General features: G+C 44.6%; 1 protein-coding gene across 1 annotated transcript; it reads left to right on the forward strand.

Annotated features, from left to right (window-relative positions):
* Positions 1-434: 434 nt before the first annotated feature.
* LOC139161990 (vomeronasal type-2 receptor 26-like) lies at positions 435-2,632 on the forward strand. The gene is made up of 2 exons (XM_070742296.1): positions 435-453; positions 1,728-2,632. The coding sequence occupies exons 1-2, from the start codon at positions 435-437 to the stop codon at positions 2,630-2,632; spliced, it is 924 nt and encodes a 307-aa protein (XP_070598397.1).
* Positions 2,633-27,407: the final 24,775 nt, after the last annotated feature.

Below are 27,407 nucleotides of genomic sequence, written 5' to 3' on the forward strand. Positions count from 1 at the left end.
ATTTAAACAAATTTCCTTTCTTTCTATTTTGCTAAAAAAACATGACTCCTCAAAGAATTTATTTTCTTCATGCTGTTTAGTTGGATGCCAAAATCTGTCTTCCAATTTTCCAGCATTGATAGGTGGATCTGTAGTGTCACTGAACTGAATTCCTGAGGAGCTGTTCCAGATTTCTGATCGATCCTGGTGAACCATATCTGAAGATGGACACAGAATGTGGAAGTGGATAAATGAAGCATATCTATTGCTTTGGTCATCTCAAGCATTTCCCTTTTCTCTTTTAGAAGGTGCCATATGCCAGGTGTGGCATGAAAAGGTGCCAGGCAGGAGAGAGGAAAAATGTCCCAGAGGGTGAACAAGTTTGCTGCTATGGATGTACCTCTTGTTCAGATGGGAGCATTTCTCATCAGACAGGTAGACCATATAGACCAGTGATGGCTCATCTTTCCTGGAGTGAGTGCCCAAAGCGTGTGTGTCCCCAAACCCCCCCAATGCAATGCATGTAGTCCCTGTGAATGCACTCCACCCCTGAGCATGTGTGGGTTCCCTGCATGCGCCACTCGCATGTGCCCAACCCCATGGACATGAATGCTCCCCTGCATGCACCCGCAGCATGTGTGCATGCCCCCCGCACCTGTCCTGCTCCCTGCACATATGTTTGTGGTCCCCCTGCATGCCCCCCAAACATGCATGGCAAAGACCTGACAACCAGCTGGGGGCAGTCCTAATTTCTGAGGGAAGTTAATTCCAGAGGGCTGGGGCCGCCACAGAGAAGGCTCTTCCCCCAGGTCCCACCAAACAACATTGTTTTGTCGACGGAACCCAGAGAAGGCCAAATCTGTGGGACCTAATGGGTCGCTGGGATTAGTGCGGCAGCAGGCGGTCCCGGAGCTATTCTGGTCCGATGCCATGTAGGGCTTTATAGCTCATAACCAACACTTTGAATTGTGACCAGAAACTGATCGGCAGCCAGTGCATGCTGCAGAATGTTGATGAAACATGGGCATATCTGGGCAAGCACATGATTGCTCTCACAGCCTCATTCTGCAAAATCTGAAGTTTCCGAACACTTTTCAAAGGTTGGCCACATAGAGAGCATTGCAGTAGTTGATCCTCAAGGTGATGAGAGCATGAGTGACTATGAGTAGTGATTCCCTTTCCAAATAGGGCCGCAACTGGTGCACCACACAAACCTGGGCCAACGCCCCCTTTGCCACAGATGAAATATGGTGCTCTAATATAAGGTGTGGATCGAGGAGGATGCCCAAGTTGTGGACCCTCCCTGAGCGGGGTTCAGTAATTCCCTCCCCCATGGTGATGGAATTGTCATTGGGAGGCAGAACCCACAGCCACTCCATCTTATCAGGGTTGAGTTTGAGCCTGTTGACACCCATCAAGACCCTAACAGCCTCCAGGCACCAGCACATCACTTCCACCGCTTCGCTGACTGGACTAGTGAATAGTCAAAGCGTTTTTTCCACAGCAAATTGTTCAGGCCAACTACACATGAATAGATCCATTTCTCTGACTAAATTAACCTGGGATCATTAACAAAGACGGAGGATTGGCCCCTTTTAAAAATCCCAGCATGAAATGCAGTGAATCATTCCATCACTTATTTGGGGGCTGGCCATAGCATAAAGGAGGCAGTCATGTGACCCCTGAGGGTGAGATGAAACTCATGGCAGAGGACTCTTAAATCCTTACATTAAGACTCTTGATTTCAGATGCAGCTGTATGTGATTCTTGCCCGGAAGACCAATACCCCAACAAGGATAAAGTCCACTGCATTGCCAAGAAGATCCACTTCCTTGCCTATCAAGAGACCCTGGGATATGCTTTATCCTCTTTAACTCTTTTCTTTTCCATGATCACAATTGCTGTCCTGGTGATATTCCTTAAACATTATGACACACCAATTGTCAAGGCCAACAACCGAGATCTCAGCTACATCCTCCTGGTCTCCCTCCTGCTCTGTTTCCTCTGCTCCTTCCTCTTCATTGGTCGACCTGGGAAGATCACCTGTTTCTTCCAACAATCTGCCTTTGCCATTCTCTTTTCCCTTGCAGTTTCCTCTGTTTTGGCAAAAACTGTCATGGTGGTTTTGGCCTTCATGGCCACCAAGCCAGGGAACAAGACAAGGAAACTCTTAGGAAAACCACTGACCATCTCCATTGTCTTAGGCTGTCCCCTAATCCAAGCAATTCTTTGTGCCACTTGGCTGGGAACTACTCCCCCATTTCTCAACATGGATTTCCACTCATTGGTCAGAGAGACCATCGTAGAATGTAAGGAAGGGTCAATTGTAATGTTTTATGCTATCCTTGCCTACCTTGGTTTTCTGGCTCTTATGAGTTTCACAGTGGCTTTTATGGCCAGGAAATTGCCTGACAGCTTTAATGAAGCCAAGTTCATTACTTTTAGCATGCTGGTCTTCTGCAGTGTTTGGATCACCTTCCTCCCCACCTACCTGAGCACTAAAGGGAAGTCCATGGTGGCCGTGGAGATCTTTTCCATCTTGGCCTCTGGGGCTGGTCTATTGGTTTGCATCTTTTTTCCCAAATGCTTCATTATCCTTCTCAGGCCCAATCTGAATTGTAAACAGAATATAATGAGACAGAAGAATTGCTGACTTATGTGAAGATTGGGCACTGTGATCTTGGGATATTTTTGTATTTGATCTAGTTTCCAAAATAAATCATGACGTGCAAGAAAATATTGTCCATTAAATAATTGGAAATAAACATGGTATGACTAATCATAAAGTATTTTAACTGAAGGTTAGCAAGCAAAACAGGTGTTGTCCATTTCAAAAAAACAAAATTAAAATTATTTTATTTTGTATTTTATTTTCTCATATACAGAGTATACCAAAAATCACTCCCCTTATTATTGTGTCATGTAATTTACATAACAAATTATATATGGAAGACCTGACTTTGGAACAACTCACAGACGGAGAGACAAACACACTTACACGCAATGGTGGGCTGAGCATACGAGGAAGCAATAAACCTTGAGGAAATAATAATAATAATTTATTAGATTTGTATGCCGCCCCTCTCTGAAGACTCGGGGTGGCTCACAACAATAATAAAAGACAGTATAACAGTGAAACAAATCTAATATTAAAAGAAAAAGATATATAAAACCCCAGCAATTAAAACCATAGAACACATACATACCAAACATAAAATTTAAAAGCCTGGGGGAAGTGTCTCAGTTCCCCCATGCCGGGTGATATAGGTGGGTCTTGAATAATTTGCGAAAAACAAGGAGGGTGGGGGCTGTAATAATCTCCGGGGGGAGTTGATTCCAGAGGGCCAGGGCCGCCACAGAGAAGGCTCTTCCCCTGGGGCCCGCCAAACGACACTGTTTGGTCGACGGGACCCGGAGAAGGCCAACTCTGTGGGATCTTATAAGCCGCTGGGATTCGTGCGGTAGAAGACATGCCTGGAGGTGCTTCCCTGTGTGAGGTTGTGCTCAATCCCACACTCATGCTCCAGAGCCATGGAGCTGCGCACAATTAGCTGTTCTGGCAAGAGCCAACCAGTGCATACACTGTATATGAAATAGGACTTCCTCTTTCAAGAACTGATGCAGGGGTGAGTTCTAAGTTATCTCACCACCGATTCACTTCACCCCATGCTGTGTGGCCACACCTCGTGGGTGCACACAAACTTTGCATGCACACACATGGGCAGTGCCAAAAACTCATGAAAAATTTGAGGAAAAAAACCAAAAACAAGATGGTGGTGCATGCACAATGCCAGAAACTAGGCTTCTGCACATGCACAGAAGAAAAAAAATCAGCAGCATTGATCCACAAACTAGAAAAAAATGGAGTAGACTACTACACATGTAGATGGATAAACAGTTGGCTGACCAACTGCACCCAACGAGTTGTCCTCAACGGCACCAAATCCACATGGAAAAAAGTAGACAGTGGAGTACCACAGGGCTCTGTCCTGGGTCCTGTACTCTTTAACATCTTCATCAACGACCTGGACGAGGGAATAAAAGGGGAACTAATAAAATTTGCAGATGACACCAAGCTGGCGGGGGTAGCCAACACCCTTGAGGACAGGCTCAGAGTACAAGAAGACCTAGACAGACTATCACAGTGGGCCCATACCAACAAAATGAGGTTCAACACCGACAAATGCAGAGTCCTCCACCTCAGCAAAAAGAACCCTAGACATACATACAGCCTGGGAGATACCGCACTCAGCAGTAGTGACTGCGAAAGAGATCTTGGAGTCTTGGTGGACAATCAACTAAACATGAGTCAGCAATGTGCAGCAGCAGCCAAAAAAGCCAACTCAATCCTAAGCTGCATCAACAGAGGAATACGCTCCAAGACCAGGGAAGTACTAATACCACTCTACTATGCCCTGGTCAGACCCCACCTGGAGTACTGCATCCAATTTTGGTCACCTCACTACAAAAAAGACATCGAAACTCTGGAGAAGGTGCAAAAAAGAGCAACCAAAATGATTAGGGGACTCGAAACCAAGACTTACGAAGAGAGATTGAGAGAACTGGGCATGGACAGCCTAGAAAAAAGAAGGTCTAGAGGGGACATGATAGCAGTTTACAGATACTTTAGGGGTTGCCACGGTGAGGAGGGGGTCTCTTTATTTCCCAGGGCACCAGAGGGCCGGACGAGGAACAATGGTTGGAAGCTGACCAAGGAGAGATTCAACCTGGAAATAAGGAAGAACTTCCTGACGGTCAGAGCGATCAACCAATGGAACTGCCTGCCAGGGGAGGTGGTGAACTCCCCAACTCTGGACACCTTCAAGAGGAGATTGGACTTCCATTTGGCTGGGGTGCTGTAGGGTTTCCTGCTCAGGCAGGGGGTTGGACTCGATGACCTAATGGTCCCTTTCAACTCTATTAATAAATAAAATAAAATAATAAAAATAAATAAATTGGGGGTTCTGAGCAAAATAAACAAAGAAACATTAACTTTCTCATTTCATTATTCATTTGGTTGTGATCAGGAAAGTTCAAATTAGTAAACCAATGCAAAAAGTTTTTAAAAAACATTTAAGTAGCTAAAATAAAACTTTGTCAGTCCGGGTCAAATAGACCCGGGAACAGTACAAGTGTGACAATTTTTTGTCCAGCAAAAACTAAGCACCCCCCCCCCCAAAATACTCATAGAAAGAACCCCTCAAATGATGCAGAGTCGTGTAATTTCAAGTTTCAGATATGAAGGGAAAATTGTTTACAGTGTCTCAAACTTTGCTTTGGGTCAAATACGACCCGAACAGAACAGCCGGGTTAATTTTAATCCAAGTCTCATAAATTGAACTTCTGATTGTATGTTTTCTAAAATATTTATGAATTTTATCTTTCTCATCCCAAAGAAAAGCATGCCATACCAACAATAAATCATGCCCCTCTAGTAGAAGTAATCTTTTATTCTTTAACTTAATCCAGTCTCTTAACCAAGTTAATATTGATAGAAACATAGAAACATAGAAGATTAATGGCAGAAAAAGACCTCATGGTCCATCTAATCTGCCCTTATACTATTTCCTGTATTTTATCTTAGGATGGATATATGTTTATCCCAGGCATGTTTAAATTCAGTTACTGTGGATTTACCAACCACGTCTGCTGGAAGTTTGTTCCAAGCACTCTTTTCAGTAAAATAGTATTTTCTCATGTTGTAGTAACACAATGGACCAATTAATAACAGTACCATGGTCAGGAGAGGTATAATCTTATAAACTTCCTTTGCATGTGAATTTGTGGGGCCGCGATCTTTTGACACAGCTGGATGCACGGCTGGTGCTGCAGTAATGCCTTCCTTTTCTCTTTCTCTTACTTTGCTTAAAAGCACTCCTGTATGGGTGGACCAACGGCCACTCACTTTAGAGAGGCTATCTGCTTTACATCTTTTAGTGGATGAGCAATTATCTCTGCAACATATTGAACCTTCCCTTAGCCCTTATAATACCCCTGTGTTTGTTATAAAAAAGAAATCTGGAAAGTGGAGGTTCCTTCGGGATCTCCGTGCTGTAAATAAGGTTTTACAGCCCATGGACTCTCTTCAATGTGGTTTGCCTTATGCTAATTTAATCCCTCGAGATTGAGATCTTGTTATAATAGATCTTAAGGATGCCTTTTTTTTCTATTCCGCTTATGGAAAAGGATCACCCTTTATTTGCCTTTACTTTGCTTCCTTTGAATAATTCACAACCCTCTACTCGCTTTCAGTGGAAAGTGCTTTCCCAAGGTATGATAAATAGCCCCACCATGTGTCAATATTATGTTAATGCAGTATTGCATCCATTTAGAGCAGCGTTTCTCAACCAGTGTGCCGCAAGACACGGTCAGGTGTGCCGCAAAGCTCCTAGGGAAGCTCCAGCTGGGCGGGGTGCTGCCGGCGCGGCTCCTGCCCATTGTCGCGGTTTCTGGTGCTGTCCTGCTGGGCCCCAAAGAAGGAAGGCAGGAAAAAGGAGAGCTTCATTCTTCGTGCCTCCTTTTTCCTGACTTCCTTCTTTGGGGCCCAGCAGGAGAGCGCCAGAAACTGGGCATCGGGCAGGAGCCAGGGGACAGCTGCGAGTGGGAGCTCGGAGGCACTGGCCCAGCTGGAGTTCCCTGGCGTCGGCGGCAAGTGTCCTTTGGGGCCCGGCGGGAGGGCACTGGCGGTGGGAGTGGGAGGGTTCCGGCTGCAGCAGCCCCAGGTGGTCGCGGGGAGATGGGGGCGGCGAGAGGGAGCTCCATGGTGGAAGCACCGATGGTGGTGGTTGGACATGTTGCTGGACGCCGTACATGCTGGCGCTGCGGGGCTGGCATATACGGTGTCCAGCAGCACGTCCAGCTGCCATCGTCAGGGCTCCCGCTCGCAGTCAGCCGAGAGAGAGAGTGAGAGAGAGAAAGAAAGAGCGACATAGCAAGAGAGGCAGAGAGAGAGAGAGAGAGAGAGAGAGACTTAGCAAGAGAGACAGAGAAAGAGAGACAGAAAGAGAGAAAGACATAGCAAGAGAGGCAGAGAGAGAGAAAGAAAGAGAGACAGAGAAAGAGAGAGAGAGAGAAAGAAAGAAAGAGAGACATAGCAAGAGAGGCAGAGAGAGAGAAAGAGAGACATAGCAAGAGAGGCAGAGAGAGAGAGAGACATAGCAAGAGAGGCAGAGAGAGAAAGAGATACATAGCAAGAGAGACAGAGAGACAGAAAGAGAGAGAGAGAGAGACAGAGAGAGAGAGAGAGAGAGAAAGAGAGACACACACACAGAGAGAAAGAGACAGAGAGAGAGACATAGCAAGAAAGACAGAGAGACATAGCAAGAAAGACAGAGAAAGAGAGAGAAAGAGAGAGAAAGAGAGACATAGCAAGAGAGGCAGAGAGAGAGAGAGAAAGAGAGACATAGCAAGAGAGACAGAGAGAGAGAGAGAAAGAGAGACAGAGAAAGAGAGAGAGAAAGAGAGAGAGATAGCAAGAGTGGCAGAGAGAGAGAAAGAGACATATAGCAAGAGACAGTGAAAGAGAGAGAGAGCAAGAAAGAGAGAAAAAAGCAAGAAAGAGATAGCAAGAGAGACAGAGAGAGAGGGAGAGCAAAGGAGAGAGAAAGACATAGAGGAAGGGAATGGGGGAGAGATAAAGAGAGCAAAAAAGAGAGGAAGAAAGAAAGAGGGATGGAGAAGAGAAAGAAGGGAAGGAAGAGAGAGAAATAGGGAGAAATAGAGTGAAAAGGAGGAAGAGAGATATTTTTTTTGTCCAAACCTTTCTTTACCCCCCCCCCGCCCCCGTTCAATGTTCCCCAGGATTTTGAAAATATGAATAATGTGCCGCGGCTCAAAAAAGGTTGGGAAACACTAATTTAGAGAACAACATCCTCATATTTTATTATATCATTATATGGATTATATCCTTTTAGCTGTGTCAGGTCCTTCAGGTACAGCCTCTTCATACATAGATGATCTAATTCGGTTATTAGCTGATTCTGGTTTGCATGTTTCTCCTGAGAAAATTCAAATGAAATCTCCTTATTTATACCTTGGTCATAAGCTTTTGAATGTATGTTCAATCCCCTTGCTACCTCAGTTAATCCTTCCATCTACAACTACTTTGGTTCAATTACAGCAATATCTTGGGGCTCTTAATTGGGCTCGCCCGTATCTGGATCTTACTACCTATCAACTTTCTCCTCTTTTCTCTGCATTGTCAGGTGGCAATCATGCTGCTGACAAAATAGTCCTTATGCAATCGCAAAAGGGTGTTTTACAGTTGGTTTCTCAGGCTCTTCAACAGACATGGGTTGATCGCATGGTGGAGAATGTTCCTTTGGTTTTGTTGTTATTAAATACTGCTTCCTTACCTACTGCTGTACTAGCTCAGTTAGGTCCACCTATGCTTTTTATTGAATGGATTCACTTATCCCACACTCCTAAAGCTACGCTTACATCTCTTCCTTCCTCCTGTGCTACATTGATAATAAAAGGGCGTCATAGTTGCCACCTTCTGGCTGGAATTGAGCCTGTTTCTTTGATTGTTCCTTGTTCTATCCACACATGGGAGTCTCTTTTTGAAGTGTCAGAAGACTTACAGTATTGCTTGGCTAACTGGCCAGGGTATGTTGCGTATCATACTCCTCCTGATCCTCGCTTATTATTTTTAAAGATATTGCCTCTTACTTGGGCCCCTACTCGTTCCTCTCAGCCATTTTTAATGCTGTTACATTTTTGCAGATGGTAGCAAAAAATATGGGGCTTGTACCTGGCAGCAAGGTGATTCTTGGAAAGTTTTGACAACTACCCCTCAATCTTCTGTGCAAAGAGCTGAACTGGCTGCTACCATTTTAGCTTTTTCACAGTTTTCAAATACCCCTTTCAATCTTATTCTAGATAGCCTTTACGTCACACATATTGTTATGAATATTTTTCGCTCTTATTTGTCTCCATCCACAGATGCTAACTTGCTAACCCTGTTTCGTTCTCTTCAAGCTTTCATTCATTCTTGCACAGTTCCTTTTTTTGTAGCTCATATTCGAAGCCATCAGCCTTTCCCTGGAATCTTACAGGAGGGTAATGAGTGTGCTGATGCCACTGCTGCTTCTGCCGCGGCCGAATCTCCTTCTTCAGCCCTCTTTCCTCTTACATCTCCCACTCCATGGGAAAGCCACTCTTATTTTCATCAAAACAAGAAGGCCCTTGTTCGTCAATTTGGAATCACTTTAAGTGAAGCTGCGGCTATCATTCAACAATGCCCTGAGTGTAGTTGCCAGGGTGTGTCCTTGCCCATGGGAGTGAATCTCAGAGGCACTGCAGCTACGCAGCTTTGGCAAATGGATGTTACTCAATACGCCCCATTTGCTCCTTGGAAATGTATTCATGTTTTAATTGATACCTTTTCTCAATGGGGAGAGGCTACAAAACATGGTATTAATCACTGTATCCACACCTTCTCAGTAATGGTATGCCCTAAGGAACTAAAAACTGATAATGGCTCAGCTTACACTAGCTCTGCCTTTTCCTCCTTTTCTAATACTTGGGCATACTTCATAAGTTTGGGATCCCGGTTAATAGCCAAGCGCAGGCGATTGTTGAACATGCCCACCAGACCCTTAAGTATACTTTGGAAAAATTACGAGGCTCCCAAGGAAGGTCAACCCGTGCACTTTCATCATGTCAAAATCTTTTGTATCGAGCCCTATGCACACTAAATTTCTTAAACTTAACCGGTAATCCCCCTTTATTAGCAGCAGATCGCCATTTCTCTTCCACCCCTATAGCAGATACCAGGCCTCCTGTCTATTATCGTCAGCTTCCTGATCCTCCTTGGAAAGGGCCTGCACCGTTAATCACCTGGGGTCATGGGTATGCTGCAATCCAATTGGTCGATTGAGCTTTGTGGGTTCCTGCATGTCACGTGCACCCATTTTTACCAAAAACTAAAGAAAAGAAGGAATCTCTCTCTGAGCGCTGTATATTCAACTGATGATGTTCACATCAACTACAGAGGCTGTTTCCATGTCCCTCCAGGAATCCAGGCTGGATCACCTCCAACTTATGATGAAATTTTTACTGGTCCTCCAGAATATCTTCCACCACGAGGATGCCCTTTTCTGCGCATTCGTAAACGCCCCTCCCATGTCACTTTATGGGATGAGTTAAATGGACCCATGCCATGTATGCCACTTTTCCTGCCTGTTTTTATTTTCATATTGTGTTTTTTGTGCATATCTCTTTTTATTGCTCTAGTTATCTGTTCCCGTGCTCTCACTAACACCCACTCTAGGCGTTCCGTGGACCTGAGACAACAACTGGATTATAATATTTGGCTACGTCTCGCAAATATTTCAAATGTTTCTACATTTTGTTTGTTGCAATCTGTTGACATGCATATGATTTTTGGAAATTGTTTGATTCATGTTTGTACCTCCCTTTCTGTATTCCTCAATGACTGCTCTCTGTCAATGTTTTTAACTGCTCAGCAACTACAATATACCCAGTCTCAAGATTGGGGTCCCACATCATATCGCCTCCCTTCTGGAGCAGTGTCATTATATACTGCTTACGTTGCCATAGGAGTAAATGTGATGTGTGCCCGCATTGTTAATTGCTCTACTCACAGGTCTCGACCACACTGCTTGAAAACGTTATCTGCCACATGGGAGCAAATTGCTCAGCCATTCAAAATGTGTCATTTACCTATGGTCACGTGTTGCTGCCTCCAGGATGGTTTTTCACATGTGGCGATAGAACCTTCAATTATATTCCTGCAAATTTGTCTGAAACCATTTGTAGCCTTAGTTGCCTGACCCCTGTTCTTCCCTCCAAGCAAGAGGTACTTTTGTCTCAATATAAACGGCAACGCAAAGACACTATTCCCTTGGATGACACTTGTGATAGTAATATTGCCTTATTGAATAAAGCTGAATATACTTTTTTAGCTGCTTCACTTGTAGGGGTGCCCGCATTAGCACTATGTAATCAGCGCTTGCTAGGAAAGTTCGCTTGTGCCTTGGCAAAAAAATATTAATGCAACCTCTATTGCCCTGGCTGCCTTAAATGAAGAACAATCTGACTTAAGACATGCTGTATTAGATAACAGAGCTGCCATAGACTTTTTACTGTTACTCTACCATCAGGGTTGTCAGACAATTAAGAACATGTGTTGTTTCAATCTCACTAATAATTCTGTACCAATACAGGAACAAATAAAGCAAATGAAGCATTTAGTGCATGATATAGGCACAGATATATTACCCAATTGGCGGAATGCTATATGGTCATGGCTTCCTGATGGTTCTTGGTTAAGGCCAATTTTTATATTTATAATTGGTATTATTTCAGTCACTGTATTGATACGTTGTTTTGTCCAATGTATTCCTTCATTGCTGCATATGTGTCACTCTACCTTTAATCATGATGTATTGCATGAGTCTGCTTAACCCCTCATAACCCCCTTGGAACCATAATATGATGATCCAACAAAAATGAAAGAGCCCTTACACTTCTCCAGTGATGAAGAAATAGAAACAGAGCATTGATAAAGGTGCTTGCATTTAAACAAAAAAGGAGATGTTGTAATAATTCATGCTGGACCTTTGGGTCAATGTGCGGTTGGAGAACGGCAGGATGACCTGGGTAGGTATGAGTACACAATATAAGGCAAGATGGATTATATCCACATATTAAAGGAAGTCATGCAGTAACAATGGAGCAATTAATAACAGTACCATGGTCAGGAGAGGTATGATCTTATATGAAATATATCACCACTGACCTGTCACCTAGTAGTATGGTAGGAAGATCAGAGGGAAAAGCAGAACTAATAATGAAGCAATAAGTCAATAGACACAACTCAATAGAGGATTGTAACTGTGGCGCAGCAAGAAATTCATACATAGGACAAAAGTAATCATGTCAGCCATTGCTATACGTGTAACTGCTTAGCATATGTAACCCAATAAAAGAGAGTCCTGGTCTTTGGATTGGGGTCGTCTCACTTTGAACCAATGCGATGTGCATTGCCTTCTTTCATCCCCGAGGTCGACCCACTGGTGGGGAGTTGGAAACCCCTCACTCCTTCCAGAGTCTCAGCATCCTTTTTGCATTGTGGTGACCAAAACTGAATGCACTATTCCAAGGGTGGCCTTACCAAGGCCTTATAAAGTGGTATTAACACTTCATGTGATCTTGATTCTATCCCTCCCTTAATGCAGTCTAGAACTGTGTTGGCTTTTGGGGCAGCTGCTGGGCACTGCTGGCTCATATTTAAATGGTTGTCCACTAGGACTCCAAAATCCCTTTCACAGTTACTAATGTTGAGCAAGGTACCACATATATTCTACCTGTGCATTTTGTTTTTCTTGCCTAAATGTAGAACCTTACTTTTTTCACCACTGAATTTCATTTTACTTGATAGTGCCCAATATTCAAATCTGTCAAGATCCTTCTGAATCTTGAACCTATCTTCTGGAGAATTGGCTTTTCCTGTCTATTAGATTGCAAATAAGCCCGGAAGACCGTTATAACGCGATTTGTTTTATTAGGAATTGGTAACAAAATAATGAAGAATTATTCCTATCATTCCTATCATCCTTTTCTTCCCACTTAGGACTGCATGACTGTAACTTGTTGCTTGTATCCTAAGATTTTTATTAATATTGATTGTTTCTTCATTGCTTATTTGACCCCTATGACAATCATTAAGTGTTGTATCACATGATTCTTGACAAATGTATATTTTTCTTTTATGTACGCTGAGAGCATATGTACCAAGACAAATTCTTTGTGTGTCCAATCACACTTGGCCAATAAAATTCTATTATATTCTAAGAATAAACAGTAACAAAGTAGTAGACAAAAATAGCTGGCTCGTGGCTGTGCTGCCCCTTTAAACTTTTTTTCTGCTAGAGGCACGGCTTGATAGCCTCTTGAATTTCCCGGGTGCGATTTAGCCAATCTGTGGCTGGCATGCATATTAACTCATTTCCATAACTATTTCCATATTCTATTTACATACACAACATTGTCAGTTTGATGTCATCTGCAAATTTGATGAGTTCCCCATCTATCCCTTCATCCATGATGAAGATATTGAAAAGTACTGGGACTAAAACACAGCCTTGGGGTACTCCACTGCATACTTCCCTCCATGTAGAAGCAGTTCTGTGGAGCAGTAAATGTGGAGTGCAATTGGTTAGCCAGTTTTGAGCCCATCTAGCGATGTTGCTATCTAACCTACATTTTTCAACTTTATCTAATAGTAGGTTACAGTCTACTTTATCAAATGCCTTGCTGAAGTCTAAGTAAATTAAATCAACAGTATTCCTCTGGTCCACTAATTTTGTCACTTTGTCAAAGAATGCAATTTAATGGACAATATTTTCTTCTATTTGTCATGATGTATTTTAGATATTAGGTTGACTTCAAAAATATCCCAGAATCACAATGCACAATCTTAAATTGCTCAATCAGCAATTATTCTGCCTCATTATATTCTCCTTGCAATTCAGATTAGGCTTCAAGAGGATAATGTAGCATTTGGGGAAAAATATGCAAACCAGGAGACCAGCACCAGAGGCCAAGATAGAGAAAATTTCCACAGCCACCATAGACTTCCCTTTGGTGCTCAGATAGGTGGGGAGAAAGGTGATCCAAACACTGCAAAAGACCAGCATGCTAAATGTAATGAACTTGGCTTCGTTAAAGCTGTCAGGCAATTTCCTAGCCAGAAAGGCTACCATAAAACTGATGAGGGCCAGGAAACCCAGGTAGGCAAGGACAGCATAAAACATTGAAATTGAACCTTCCTTACATTCTATGATAGTCTCTCCTACCAAGGAGTGAAAATCCATGTTGGGAAATGGGGGAGAGGTTACAAGCCAGGTGAGACAAAGGACTGATTGGACCAGGGGACAGCCTAAAACAATGGAGATGGTCACTGGTTTTCCTAAGAGTTTCCTTGTCCTGTTCCCTGGCTTGGTAGCCATGAAGGCCAGAACCACCATGACAGTTTTTGCCAAGACAGAGGAAACTGCAAAGGAAAACATGATGGCAAAGGCAGTTTGTTGGAAGAGACAGGAGAGCTTCCCAGGTTGATCAATGAAGAGGAAGGAGAGGAGGAAGCAGAGCAGGAGGGAAACCAGGAGGATGTAGCTGAGATCTCGGTTGTTGGCCTTGACAATCGGTGTGTTATGATGTTTACAGAGAATCAGCAGGACAGCAATTGTGAGAAAGGAAAAGAAAAGAGTTAAAGAGGATAAAGCATATCCCAGGGGGTCTTCATAGGCAAGGTAGTGGAACTTCTTGGCAATGCAGTGGACCTTATCCTTGTTGGGGTATTGGTCTTGTGGGCAAGGATCACATTTAGCTGCATCTGAAATCAAGAGTCTTTATGTAAGCATTTAAGAGTCATCTGCCAGGAGCACTCTTTCATGCTTAAGGATAATTGGATAGACAACAATATAAAAAAATACAGTTAACTATAAAAAGAAGTTAGGGATGAAATGACTATCCCCTTAATCCTATGGCCAGCCACCCATGCAAGTATTGGAATGAACCTCTGTGCATTTCAAGCCTCGGTGGTGCAGTGATTAGAGGGCAGTACAGCAAGCGACTTCTGCTGAGCACCACCTGATCACTGAGTGGAGTCATATGTGAGTGAATATGGCCATTTGTTCCCAAGAGATTGAATTTTGGAAGGGATGAATGAAGGGGAAACGGCAGAATGGATTGTTGAACTACACAATGAGGTGGGTCCTGAGCTTGATGATGTGGCTGTTTTCTTTGAACTGATAAGGATGAGATTCCTTGATGTTGCAAGCCAGCAGGGAAGAGGGGTTTAAAAGTATTTTATTCTATTGTTTCTGGAGTTGCTTCTTTGTTGTGAGGGGGGGGGGCACCTGTCAGGACGAAGCCATCATTTGGAGTTAGAGACTTTGGCCTGCCACAGTAGAATAGTATTATGGGAACTGGGACGGGTATTAGCATGAGAGAGAAAGTTACTAGCCACAACAAATCCCTTTCTTAGAGTCCAAGGTCAACCTTTGCTCTGCACCAGCGGATGTAAGAAGGAGGTTGTGAAATCCCCGCACTCAGACTAGTCCTCATGATGAACTTGTGGGTATGGGGATGGGGGATGAACCTTAACCTGAATGTGGTACTGGAAGAAAATTAGTATCGGGATGGCAACGGTGTGACCAACATGGCTCTGATAATAAATCAAACCTTGGATAAGAGAATTGGAGTGGAATCTGATTTATTTCTCAGATGCTATTTGGGGAGCTGGCAAACTGGGCCTGAAAGTAGACAGATAAGGGTCTAGATAATGATACTATCTCATTAAGATCTGCACAAGTAAACATATAATAATATAAAGTAATATACCCTTTTAAAGTCTTTTATCAATTTCATAATGATGTGTTTGTAATCAATAGAGATGTAAGAAATATACAAAACGAATCAGAAATGGGCAATGATCTGCATATGATTATTGAGATTTTTTTTAATGCAATTGAAAATAAAAAAGGTGTTTTCTTTTTTAAAGCTGTTGATCCTTATTTCTCCACTTTAGGAATTTAAAGTCCCTCCAGGACTTTAAAGTAGCATAAGTTGTTCTTATCCTCCTCTACAGTGATCCTTTATAGTTCAAGATAAGAGCAATAATCCAAGCATAAAATATTGCCCAGTCTAAAGAAAAAGGCTGTCTCTTGCTGTTGCTTCCCTTACTAGTGTCTGCAGTCACCAATGGAGATTAGAAGTCTGAGTCCCAACAGTCTCAAAAATCCCAAGAGAAAGGAGGCCCCTGGCATACTGAGAGTCTTCCAATTGCCCCCAGCATCCCAAGATCCTAGGTTGTTTCCTCCCAAACAACCCAAGCTCAGTTTGCTGTGGAAAAAAGGCACTTTCCATTCACTGGGAACTTCCATGATTACTGTGACTTTCAATGTCAGAGTGATGGTTTTTCCCAAATCATACTGGAACTCTCAAAAAGACTGATGTATCTTTCAGCCAGAAATTAGTTACAAGGAAAAGGATATAGAATTATGCTCCTAGTATTTTGAAAAGTGAAAGAAGGGATTTACAGTGTTCCCTCGATTTTTGCGGGTTCAAACTTCGCGAAAAGGCTATACCACGGTTTTTGAAAAATATTAATTAAAAAATACTTTTCCCTATACAGTGAACCCTCGAGTTTCGCGTCCTCAAGGATCGCGAAAGGGCTATTTCGCTAGTTTTCAACCCGGAAGTAAACTCCACCATCTGCGCATGCGTGCCCTTCCACGCATGCGTAGATGGTGGAGTTTCCCCGCCGGGCAGAGGCTTCCCTGGGTCTTCCCCCTCTTGCCCCGGTAAGACCCCAGCGGCGGTGGGCTGGAGCGCGAGCTTGGGGCACCCTAGCTCCGCTTCCCAGCTGGGAAGCGGAGCCGGCAACAGCGTGGGCGGGCAGGCGGCGCGCGCGAGCTTGGGGCAGCCTAGCTCAGCTTCCCAGCTGGGAAGCGGAGCCGGCAACAGCGTGGGCGGGCGGGCGGCGCGCGCGAGCTTGGGGCAGCCTAGCTCCGCTTCCCAGCTGAGCGGATCTGGGGTTTCCCCAAGCGCGCGCGCGTTGCTGGGGCCACTCCCCAGCTGGGGAGCGGAGCCGGGGTTTCTCCAAGCGCGCGCGCGTTGCTGGGGCCGCTCCCCAGCTGGGAAGCGGCCCCAGCAACGCGTGCGCGCTTGGGGAAACCCCAGATCCGCTCCCCAGCTGGGGAGCGGCCCCAGCAACGCGCGCGCGCTTGGAGAACCCCCGGCTTCGCTCCCCAGCTGGAGAGCGGCCCCAGCAACGCGCGCGCGCTTGGGGAAACCCCAGATCCGCTCCCCAGCTGGGGAGCGGCCCCAGCAACGCGCGCGCGCTTGGAGAACCCCCGGCTTCGCTCCCCAGCTGGGGAGCGGCCCCAGCAACGCTCGCGCACTTGGGGAAACCCCAGATCCGCTCCCCAGCTGGGGAGCGGCCCCAGCAATGCGCGCGCGCTTGGAGAAACCCCGGCTCCGCTCCCCAGCTGGGGAGCGGCCCCAGCAACGCGCGCGCGCTTGGGGACACCCCGGCTCCGCTCCCCAGGAAACCCCAGGCGCGAGCAACGGGGTGGGCGGGCGAAGGGCGGGCGGCGGTGGAAGTAAAAACACCATCTGCACATGCGCAGATGGTGTTTTTACTTCCGCACCGCTACTTCGCGAAAAATCGATCATCGCTTGGGGTCCTGGAACGGAACCCTCGCGATGATCGAGGGTTCACTGTACCACGGTTTTTCCCGCCCGATGACGTCATATGTCATTGCCAAACTTTTGTTTACCTTTAATAAATATATTTTTAATAAACTTTAATAAATAAACAGGGTGAGTAATAATCTAAATGGTTACTAAGGGAATGGGAAATTGCAATTTAGGGGCTTAAAGTGCTAAGGGAAGGCTTGTGATACTGTTCATAGCCAAAAATAGTGTATTTACTTCCGCATCTCTACTTCGCAGAAATTCGACTTTCGCAGGCGGTCTTGGAACGCATCCCCCGCGAAAATTGAGGGAACACTGTACAGAGAAAATCCATAAATTGTGCTCTAAAATGCAGAACAATTATTCTATGTAGAATTATTATTCTATGAACAATTATTTTTAAAAATCAATATTTTGATTTACGGAATGGTTCACTGAAGATCTACATTTGAAGTCTGCTTTACCTGTCTGATCAGAAATGGTTCCTTCTGGACAAAGGGCACATTGGTAGCAGCAAACCTGCTTGCCTTCTGGGACACTTCTCCTCTCTCCTGCTTGGCATCTCTTCATGCTACACCTGGCAAAGGGCATTTTCTAAAAGACAAAGGAAAAATGTTTCAAATGACTAAAGTAAGCAACAAATCCATTTCTTCATTTCCATATTTTGTTTCCATTTTCAAATACGGTTCAGCACAGTCTACAGTGATCTCTTGCCATTTCATGGTTCACCACTCGCGACTTCGGTGCATCACAGGTCAGGGGGTCGCGGTGTCTGCCAGGATTCTAGGGCTGCATGAAGGTTGAGAGGATGTGGTGGAGCCGAGAGGGAAGTGAAAAGCTCATGGTCCTCTGCCTCGGCGCATAAGAATGAAATAGGGCAGCGGCGGCAGGGATGGGCTACTGCCCAGATAGGGGAGAATGCAGTGGGATAGTGAAAATGGAGTTCCACTCCAGAGCATTCAATTTGCACTGAAAGATTTTGAAAGAAAATGCAGAGCTTCTGGCATAAGCCACGGCCACAGTGTGGTAGTAAAAATTTTGGTATCCCTTCACTGGGCGGCGGGGAGGCCTTGGCGGCTCGGATTCTAAGGCTTCCTGGGGGTCAGGAGGCTTTGGCGGAGCCAAGGGGGAAGAGGAAGGCTCACCGTCCTCTGCCTTGGTGGCCTTACTGCTCTGGATGGGATGAGGGGAAGCAAGGTGGGCATCTCCTTTCTTTCCCTCGGGATCCCTGTGCGCTTTCAAGGAGGCGGCTGCAGTGGCCAAGGGCATTAATACAACAACATTTCTAATTTCTCATCTGATCTCTGCCTTCAGAAGACCCTTTAATATTTTTAAAAAGTCTCATCCATACTTTGCGGTTTTTCATTTATCGTGGGTGGTCCTGGAACCTAACACTCATGATAAATGAGGGATCACTGTACTAGAAACCAAGTTCCTATGAACTTTAGTTCAGTGGTATTTTCGGCCCACCAGTTTGTTTGTTTATTTGTTTGTTTATCTATTTATCTATCTATCTATCTATCTATCTATCTATCTATCTATCTATCTATCTATTCGATTTTAATGCCGCCCTTTTCCTGAGACTCAGGGCTGCTTACAACATGTTAGCAATAGCATTTTTTAACAGAGCCAGCCTATTGCCTCCACAATCTGGGTCCTCATTTGACCCACCTTGGAAGGATGGAAGGCTGAGTCAGCCTTGAGCCGGTGAACCACTTGAGATTTGAACCACTGACCTACAGATCTACAGTCAGCTTCAATGGCCTGCAGTACAGCACTCTACCTGCTGCACCATCTCGGCTCTTGGATACAGGAGATTGGAGCACAGACTTTGGCATGCAAAGAAAGACTCATAACATTGAGCTACAGCTATTATTAAAAAAACAACAACATATCAATCCAACTGAACAGTGTGAAGAAAACAAGTTCTTGGAAGAATTAGTGTATGTAAGAAATTTGAGGGAGTTGAGGCAACCATAAAGAAATTGTTCACAGTACGATTTAACAATATTTCTGTGGCATATAACTTTTTAAAATTAATACAATACAATAATATATTTTTATTGAGGATAGTAACAGAAGGATGGCTGGTAATAAACTCGAGTTTACCATTTATGAATATCTATGCTTACATCTTCCCTCATCTGTCATAGGTATAATAGCCGAGGCCTTGGTTAAACATGAAGGTTTAATGTCATCAAACATGCCAGAGGAGGCAGGTACAGGCTTAAGGAAAACAACATAACATACAGTCTTTTATAGCACAGGCTGGCTGAGGCAGGAACCAATCCATAAACAGTAACTTTCCCGCTTACAATGTAACTGGGGATACGCGACCTATCAGCACCCTGGATAGAGACGCCTATCGCACGGCTCTAACCGGCCGGCTGTTACTAAGCAGACACTGCACTCCTATCCCCTTGATTAATACATACATAATCTTTCAAATATGCTGGTTTATAACAAATTCTCTCCGAGCGCCGAGGCTCGACGGATTGATCTATCCTGGACTCGGGGGGTGGTACCCTTGGTTCATTTACAGGAGCTGGAACGACCTCTGACCTCGGGAATTCTGCTATGGTCGGCTCCTCGGGTTTCCTGGCTGGAATAAAAGAATTCCTGAGAGCTGCTTCTGAATGGTCGTGGCCCATATTTCTGTTCAGACCACCACCTCTGTCCAGACGGATCTGGTCCAGTGGTCTCCTCCATTTTCGGCCATTGGTTAATTCAATCTCGAATGACCGAGGCCCTAGCTCCCGGCTTACCCTTTCTTTTTTCCAATTCCGCCCCCCTGAGTACGAGCGCACGAACACTGCATTTCCCACTTTCACCTCTCTTGCTTGGGGTTCCGGCCATGGTACAGTCTGGGAATACCAAGGGTGCAGCCTATCCAAAATTATCCATAGCTTGCGACCCATTAATAACTCCGCTGGGGTCTTACCAGTAGCCACACAGGGGGTGGAATGTTGTGCCAACAACAAATCTGCCAGCCTTTGCTGCCATGAACCCTGTGGCATTTTCTTGAGGGCATCCTTTACCAAACGAACTGCCCGTTCTGCTTGACCGTTACTAGCAGAATGCCACGGCAATGTCAATGCATGTCTGATGCCAACTGACGCTAAGAATGATTCGAAGAGCACCGCTGTAAACTGCGGGCCATTGTCCGAGACCAGGAGGTCAGGGAAACCATGCGTGGCAAACAATGTCATCAATGCATCTATGATAGCCTGGGACTGAGTTGACTTCAGGTGGACGACCTCCACCCATTTGGAATGGGCATCCACGACTATTAGGAACGTCTGTCCCATGAAGGAGCCGGCCAAATCTATATGTATACGAGCCCACGGTCCGGCAGGAGGTTCCCATGCCAGTGGCTCGGCCCGGGGGGGAAAAGGCCGGTTCTCCTGGCATACAGCGCAATCCGCCACCCGCTGTTCCACTTCTCTGTCCATACCTGGCCACCAAACATAATCCCGAGCCAGACTCTTCATGCGCACAATGCCAGGGTGGCCTCTGTGCAGAAGTGCCAACACCTGGCTGCGCAGCCTACCAGGAATAACTACTCTGCTTCCCCTAAGCAAGATTCCTTTCTCTACGGAGAATTCGGTCCGACTTCTGAAGAACGGGACAAAAACTTCAGCCGGGGCAGCAACTGGCCAACCCCTGAGTACCCATTGCCTTACCTGGGCTAACGTGGAATCCCGCCCTGTCTCCCATGCCACATCGGTTGCAGACAACGTAAGGGCCCCCTCAGAGAGGGCTAAAACAGAGCATGCAGGTGCGGGGTCAACTAAAACATCGGCCAAGGGGCATCTACTGAGGGCGTCTGCGTGCGCTATATGGCGTCCAGGTTTGTAGGACAAGGTGTAACTATAGTTTGCCAGAAAGACAATCCAGCGTGACATACGCGGGGACAAAACTACCGGACTTTGGCGTGTGCCAGATAATAACCCTAATAATGGTTGGTGATCGGTCACCAGTTCAAAGTGACGGCCGTACAGGTAATCATGGAACCGGCGGACTCCTGCTATTAGTGCCAGCGCCTCCTTATCAATATGACCATAGTTCCTCTCCGCCTTGGCAAGGATGCGGGAAAAAAATGCCAAGGGGGCTTCCGCTCCATTGGGCAATCTGTGGCTCAAAACTGCGCCCACCCCATACTGAGAAGCGTCACATGTGAGCACCAAGGGCAAACCAGGTGAGTATTGGGCCAGAACATTATTAGAGGTGAGTATCTTTTTTACCCCTTCAAACGCGACCTCCTCCCTTTCACCCCAGTGCCAATTCGAATGTTTGTCCAGTAATCGGTGCAAAGGTTCAGCCACCGATGCCTTATGCGGAATAAAAACCGCATAGAAGTTCAAAAGACCTAAAAAGGCCTGGAGTTCAGCCTTGGACTGTGGTCTAGGGGCGTCCCTGATCGCCCGTGTCTTCTCAAGGGTAGGGTGGATTCCCTCCCCATCCACAGTGAACCCCAGGAATTCAACCTTTGGAACCCCAAATACACATTTCTTAGACTTCAGCTTCAGACCAGCGTCCCTGAATTTGGACAAAACCTTCCTTACCCGTGCCATTAATTCTTCTGTGGAACTCCCCGACACAAGAACGTCGTCAAAGGATGGCACCGTTCTTTCCAGCCCATATAACAATCTCTCCATCAAGCCCTGGAAAATCCCTGGGGCAATGGAAACCCCGAACTGCAAGCGGTGACATTTGAACACCCCCCGGTGGGTGATGATTGACTGGGCCTCCGCGGTCAGGGGGTCGACTGGAAGCTGTTGGTAAGCTTGAGAGAGATCAAGCTTCGCGAATACCCGACCGTTCACCAAGGTGTGGAGTAATTGCTGCACCATGGGCAGCGGGTATGAATGATGGGCCAAAGCTTTGTTCACAGAACACTTATAGTCCCCACACAATCTGTTTCCCCCATCTCCCTTAAAGACAATAACAACCGGGGTCTCCCAAGAAGCCTGATCTCCCGGCTCCAAAACCCCTTGAGCAATCAGCCTGTCCAGTTCTGCATCCACCTTTGGCCAGAGGGGGATTGGAACTCGTCGGGCTTTTAAACGTGCTGCTGGAATTTGGGGATTTAAGCTAAAAGAAATCGGGGGTCCCTGTGTAACAGCCCAACTTACCATCAAATATGGAAGGAAATTCCTTAGCTAATTGCTCAAATCCTGAATTTCCCTTAACCGCATTCACCCCAGTCACAGAGAGGCCCAAAGCTTTGAACCAGTCCAGTCCTAAAAGGTTAGAAAAAGGTCCATTCATCACAATCAGTGGCAGCTTCCCCACAAAAGTTTTGAAGCGGACCGTAAATCGACCCTCACCCAAAACCGGAATCGGGGTTCCTTGCTAATCTCTTAAGTTCACGTTGCATGGCTGCAGGTGACCCTTACTCAGGCTAGGGAAACAACGTTTCAGTGTGGCCCATGAAACTAGGGAGTGAGCCGAGCCAGTGTCCACTTGCATGGAACACTGCGCTCCGCCTAGGCGAACTTCCACCGAAATTTTCTCTGACGAATCTGACGTCTTCCTGACATACGTGGTTGCAGGACGTGGACGACTGTAAATGGCATTGCACTCCTCCCTCCGGTTCAAGGAAAATTTCGGTTGCCAGCGGGAATTGGAATTCTGGAAGTCCCTCTGATTCCTAGTCGAAGCTGGTGGGGATCTGCGAGAATGGCAGACCCTGGCAATGTGGCCTCTAGCCCTGCAACGCTGGCACGCCACGTCCCGAAAGGGGCAATTTGACCTAAAATGGTTACCCCCGCATCCCCCACAAGGAGACTCAGGGGGACGGGGACGGGCTGCAGGAGGATCACGGCTCCGATTAGCCGCCAGCCGGCAAACTTCTTCATCCCCAGCCCCTATGTTGCCATCCTCTTCTACGGGGCCATTAGCATTGTCTGTCAAAGGAGGCCCCTTTTGAGTGACATTCATGGCGCTGTCCATGGCAGCTAATGATTGTGTTGACAGCTCGAAAGCACGAGCCTCCGCCAGCGCCGCCTGAAATTTCAAGTCTCGGGCGGCCAGGAGACGTCGCTTGAGGCGACCGTCCCTCACCCCAAAAACTAATCTATCCAGCAAATAGTCATTCAGATCGGTAAACTCACAATATAATGCTGCTTGGCGGAGGGCGGCCACAAAGTCATTAATTGACTCCCCCTCAGCCTGGTTCCTCTGATAAAATTTGTAGCGCCTCGCACACCGAGAAGGGGCTGGGGCATAGTGGTCCTGTAAGGTTGATAAAAAGTCCTGCCAGGGAACATCATGGATTGAGACTGGGGCGAATAAAGCCCGAGCCGTCTCAAACATCTCGGTTCCACAGAACCCGACAAAATAGGATCTCTTTCTGTCTCCTGAAATCTCTGTGTATCCATTTGCGATTAGGAAGCAGTCAAAACGGGCGACATAAGAGTCCCACGTCTCCCCTTGTGGATCAAAAGGGGGAAAAGAAAGTTGTACAGACATCTCTACTTACTGTCACTAATCCTCTCTAAGGAATTCCGTGACTAATGGCTCGAATCCTCATCGCCAGTATAATAGCTGAGGCCTTGGTTAAACATGAAGGTTTAATGTCATCAAAAATGCCAGAGGAGGCAGGTACAGGCTTAAGGAAAACAATATAACATACAGTCTTTTATAGCACAGGCTGGCTGAGGCAGGAACCAATCCATAAACAGTAACTTTCCCGCTTACAATGTAAATGGGGATACGTGACCTATCAGCACCCTGGATAGAGACACCTATCGCACGGCTCTAACCGGCCGGCTGTTACTAAGCAGACACTGCAATAGGTATCACTGTATCATCTGTCTTGAAATGTTTAACAATGAGTGCACCATATGGCTTCCTGGAGAAAATCCCTCAGGTGCAAACTACTTTTTTAAAAGTCCTGTCTTTCGAATTGGTAAATTTACTATTAAATAAAATAAATTATTGCAGTGAGCCCTGAGAATAGAATAGAATAGAATAGAATACACTGCTCAAAAAGTAAAGGGAACACTCAAAGAACACATCCTAGATCTGAATGAATGAAATATTCTCATTGAATACTTTGTTCTGTACAAAGTTGAATGTGCTGACAAAATGTGAAATTGATTGTCAATCAGTGTTGCTTCCTACGTGGACAGTTTGATTTCACATAAGTTTAATTTACTTGGAGTTATATTGTGTTATTTAAGTGTTCCGGTTTTTTTTAGCAGAATAGAATAGAATAGAATTCTTTTATTGGCCTAGTGTGATTGGACACACAAGGAATTTGTCTTTGATGTATATGCTCTCAGTGTACATAAAAGAAAAGATACATTTGTCAAGAATTATGAGGTACAACATTGAATTATTGGGTTTTGGGTGCTTAGAAATCACTGTTGTCTGCTCTAATGGCCAACTGGATTACAAGACGTCCTTCTCAATTGTGAAGACCTCAAATGTGTTCCATGCAAAGCACAATTTTCACCCAATGTCATGATGTCATGTTTCCTGATTCAATAGTTCTATTTTAAAGTTAGGATGTTCTGCATCCCCAGGAAAGAGTGAGTCTTCCAGCTCACCTTCGTAGGCCAGACAATTGCATTGGAATGAATGGTGACATCCTGGCCTGGGAGAGTCCCAGGATTTATTTGCCCAACTTTCCGAAGGACAGTTGATCGATTGCGGAAGCGAACCCAATTGAGAAGATCATAACGTGCAGATCCCAGACTTTTTTCTGAGAAGGAGACTTCTTCTCCAACACTGTTGTTGAACTGGACATTCATCAAATAAGGAAGAAGCTGAAACAAAAATGACCTCTACAAATTGGAGTAGTTGGTTGAAAATCAGAGATAAGGCATTCTAGCTTCTACTATAAAGCCTTTACAGGAGCAACTCTGGCACAGCTGGTTAAGACACCGACTAGAGGGGAGAATATTCTAGATTTAGTTTTTACGAATGGGAATTGGGTTTCAGAGGTTAAGGTGGGAGAAAATGTAGGTTGCAGTGACCATCTATGTTTGTGGTTTGATGTAAAAACTGATTGTGAGCAATCCCATACTGCAACCAAAGTATTGGATTTCAGAAAAACAAATTTTAATGCAATGGGGGAATATTTAAATAATGAATTAAAGGGGAGGGATAAAATGGCAGGAGTGAGCACCCAGTGGACTGTATTAAAAAAGGGCATTTTAAAAGCCACAGGACTGTAGGTAAGGCAAATGACTAAAGGTAAAAGGAAGAAGAAACTGCTATGGTTTAGCAATGATGTAAGGGCTATAGTCAATGAAACAAATTACCGTATATACTCGTGCATAAGTCGATATTTTCAGCACAAAAAATGTGCTGAAAAAATCCAACCTCGACTTATACTAGAGTCACTGACTTTCACTGACCTGAAAACTGTCCCATAGCTCCACAGTTCCGATGTGAAAGGCAGGGAGGAAAGAAACCTCATGGCTGGCAACAGGAGGGTTTTTTTTTCTTTCTGCTCTTGCTAACCCTCAGCTGCCTGATTGGCAGCAGGCTGAACCAATCACAGCTCCTTCTCTACACAGAAAGGAGGCACTGAGAGAGCTATCTAATTGGCAGCAGGCTGTACCAATCACAGCTCCTCCACTACAGGAAGCAGTGGGGGAAGAGGCAGGAGGGTTGAAGGAAGGAAGAAACCATGGCTTTCTCTTCTGATCAAGCCAGCAACAATATTTTACAAGTAAATGAAATGTACAAGTAAAATGTAGGTTACCCATTTAAATTTGATTAACAGGATAGGTTATTTTGTAAGAAAATGTTGCTTAAAGTGGGGATAACTCTGTGTAATTAAACCTTTTCTTCCAACTATACTTATCCTACCCAAGAGGATTGTTAATGCTGACTTGTTTAAAACAATACAAAGGTTAGAATAATATAATAGTATGAATTTTGTCATTAATAATTTGTTCTACATAATTAATATGAATAGATTTACCTTTTTTAAACAGTATGGTTACTCCTTATGCAAGATAAATATCATGTAGAAGAAAGATTTTACAATTAATGATTGAGTAACCCCCAATTGTTATTTAATGATCTATTGAGATAGTAATAATGATTTTAACTTATGAAATATGTTTTAAATGGAAAATCTAAACATTTATCGTATGGAAGTTTGATTTAAGCAATTGTTTTGAAATAATATATGAAATCCCAATTATTAAGAAAATTATAATGATATTGTAATGAAGATTAAGATAACAGGTTTTAAGATTAAGATAACATTCCTAAAGATATTTTAAGAGGTTTTTAGAATTTTTGAAAAAGGAAGATTTTGGAAGGGGAGGAAGAAAGATGCAAGAAATAAAAAACATTTTGGAAGGAAAAAAGTTACATAATATAATAATAACAACAGGGGTAGAAGGGACCTTGGAGGTCTTCTAGTCTAACCCCTTGCCTAGGCAGGAAACCATACACTACTTCAGACAAATGGGTATCCAACATCTTCTTAAAAACTTCCAGGGTTGGAGCATTCACAACTTTTGGTGGCAGGCTGTTCCACAGATTCATTGTTCCAACTGTCAGGAATTTTCTCTTTAGTTCTAAGTTGCTTCTCTCCCTGTTTAGTTTCCACCCATTGCTTCTTGTTCTGCCCTCAGGTGCTTTGGAGAATAGGTTGACTCTTTCTTCTTTGTGGCAAACTCTGAGATATTGGAAGAAAGCTATCATGTCTCCCCTGGTCCTTTTTTCCATTAAATTAGATATACCCAGTTCTTGCAACCGGTCTTCATATGTTTTTTAATTCTCCTACAAAAACAATTTTAAGAAGCTACAATAGAAGAATATTCCATTTTTATAAGTTACCAGTAGCCACTGTATTTTCCACCTTGGACTTATATTCGAGTCAATAAGTTTTCCCAGTTTTTGTGGCAAAAATAGGTACCTCGGCTTATGATCGGGTCGACTTATACTCGGGTATATACGGTACATAAAAAACAAACACAGGGTCAGTCAAAAAGTTTGAAATGCCATTACACCAATGCCCAAAATATGAGGGATAAACAGGATGAATGAGAAATCCAACAACATGAGGCAGATACGATACTTTTGCCATCACAGAAATTTGGCGAATGGACAACTGAGGGGATTTAAGAAGCAGAGTTAATAAATGAGAAAGTAAAGATGTTCTACATAACTACATCTCTACAGAAATACAGAAAGATATTGATGAAATCTGTCTTGAATGCACTTGG

Source organism: Erythrolamprus reginae, chromosome 1, assembly GCF_031021105.1.
Source record: "Erythrolamprus reginae isolate rEryReg1 chromosome 1, rEryReg1.hap1, whole genome shotgun sequence".
Taxonomy (NCBI): Eukaryota; Metazoa; Chordata; class Lepidosauria; order Squamata; family Dipsadidae; genus Erythrolamprus; species Erythrolamprus reginae.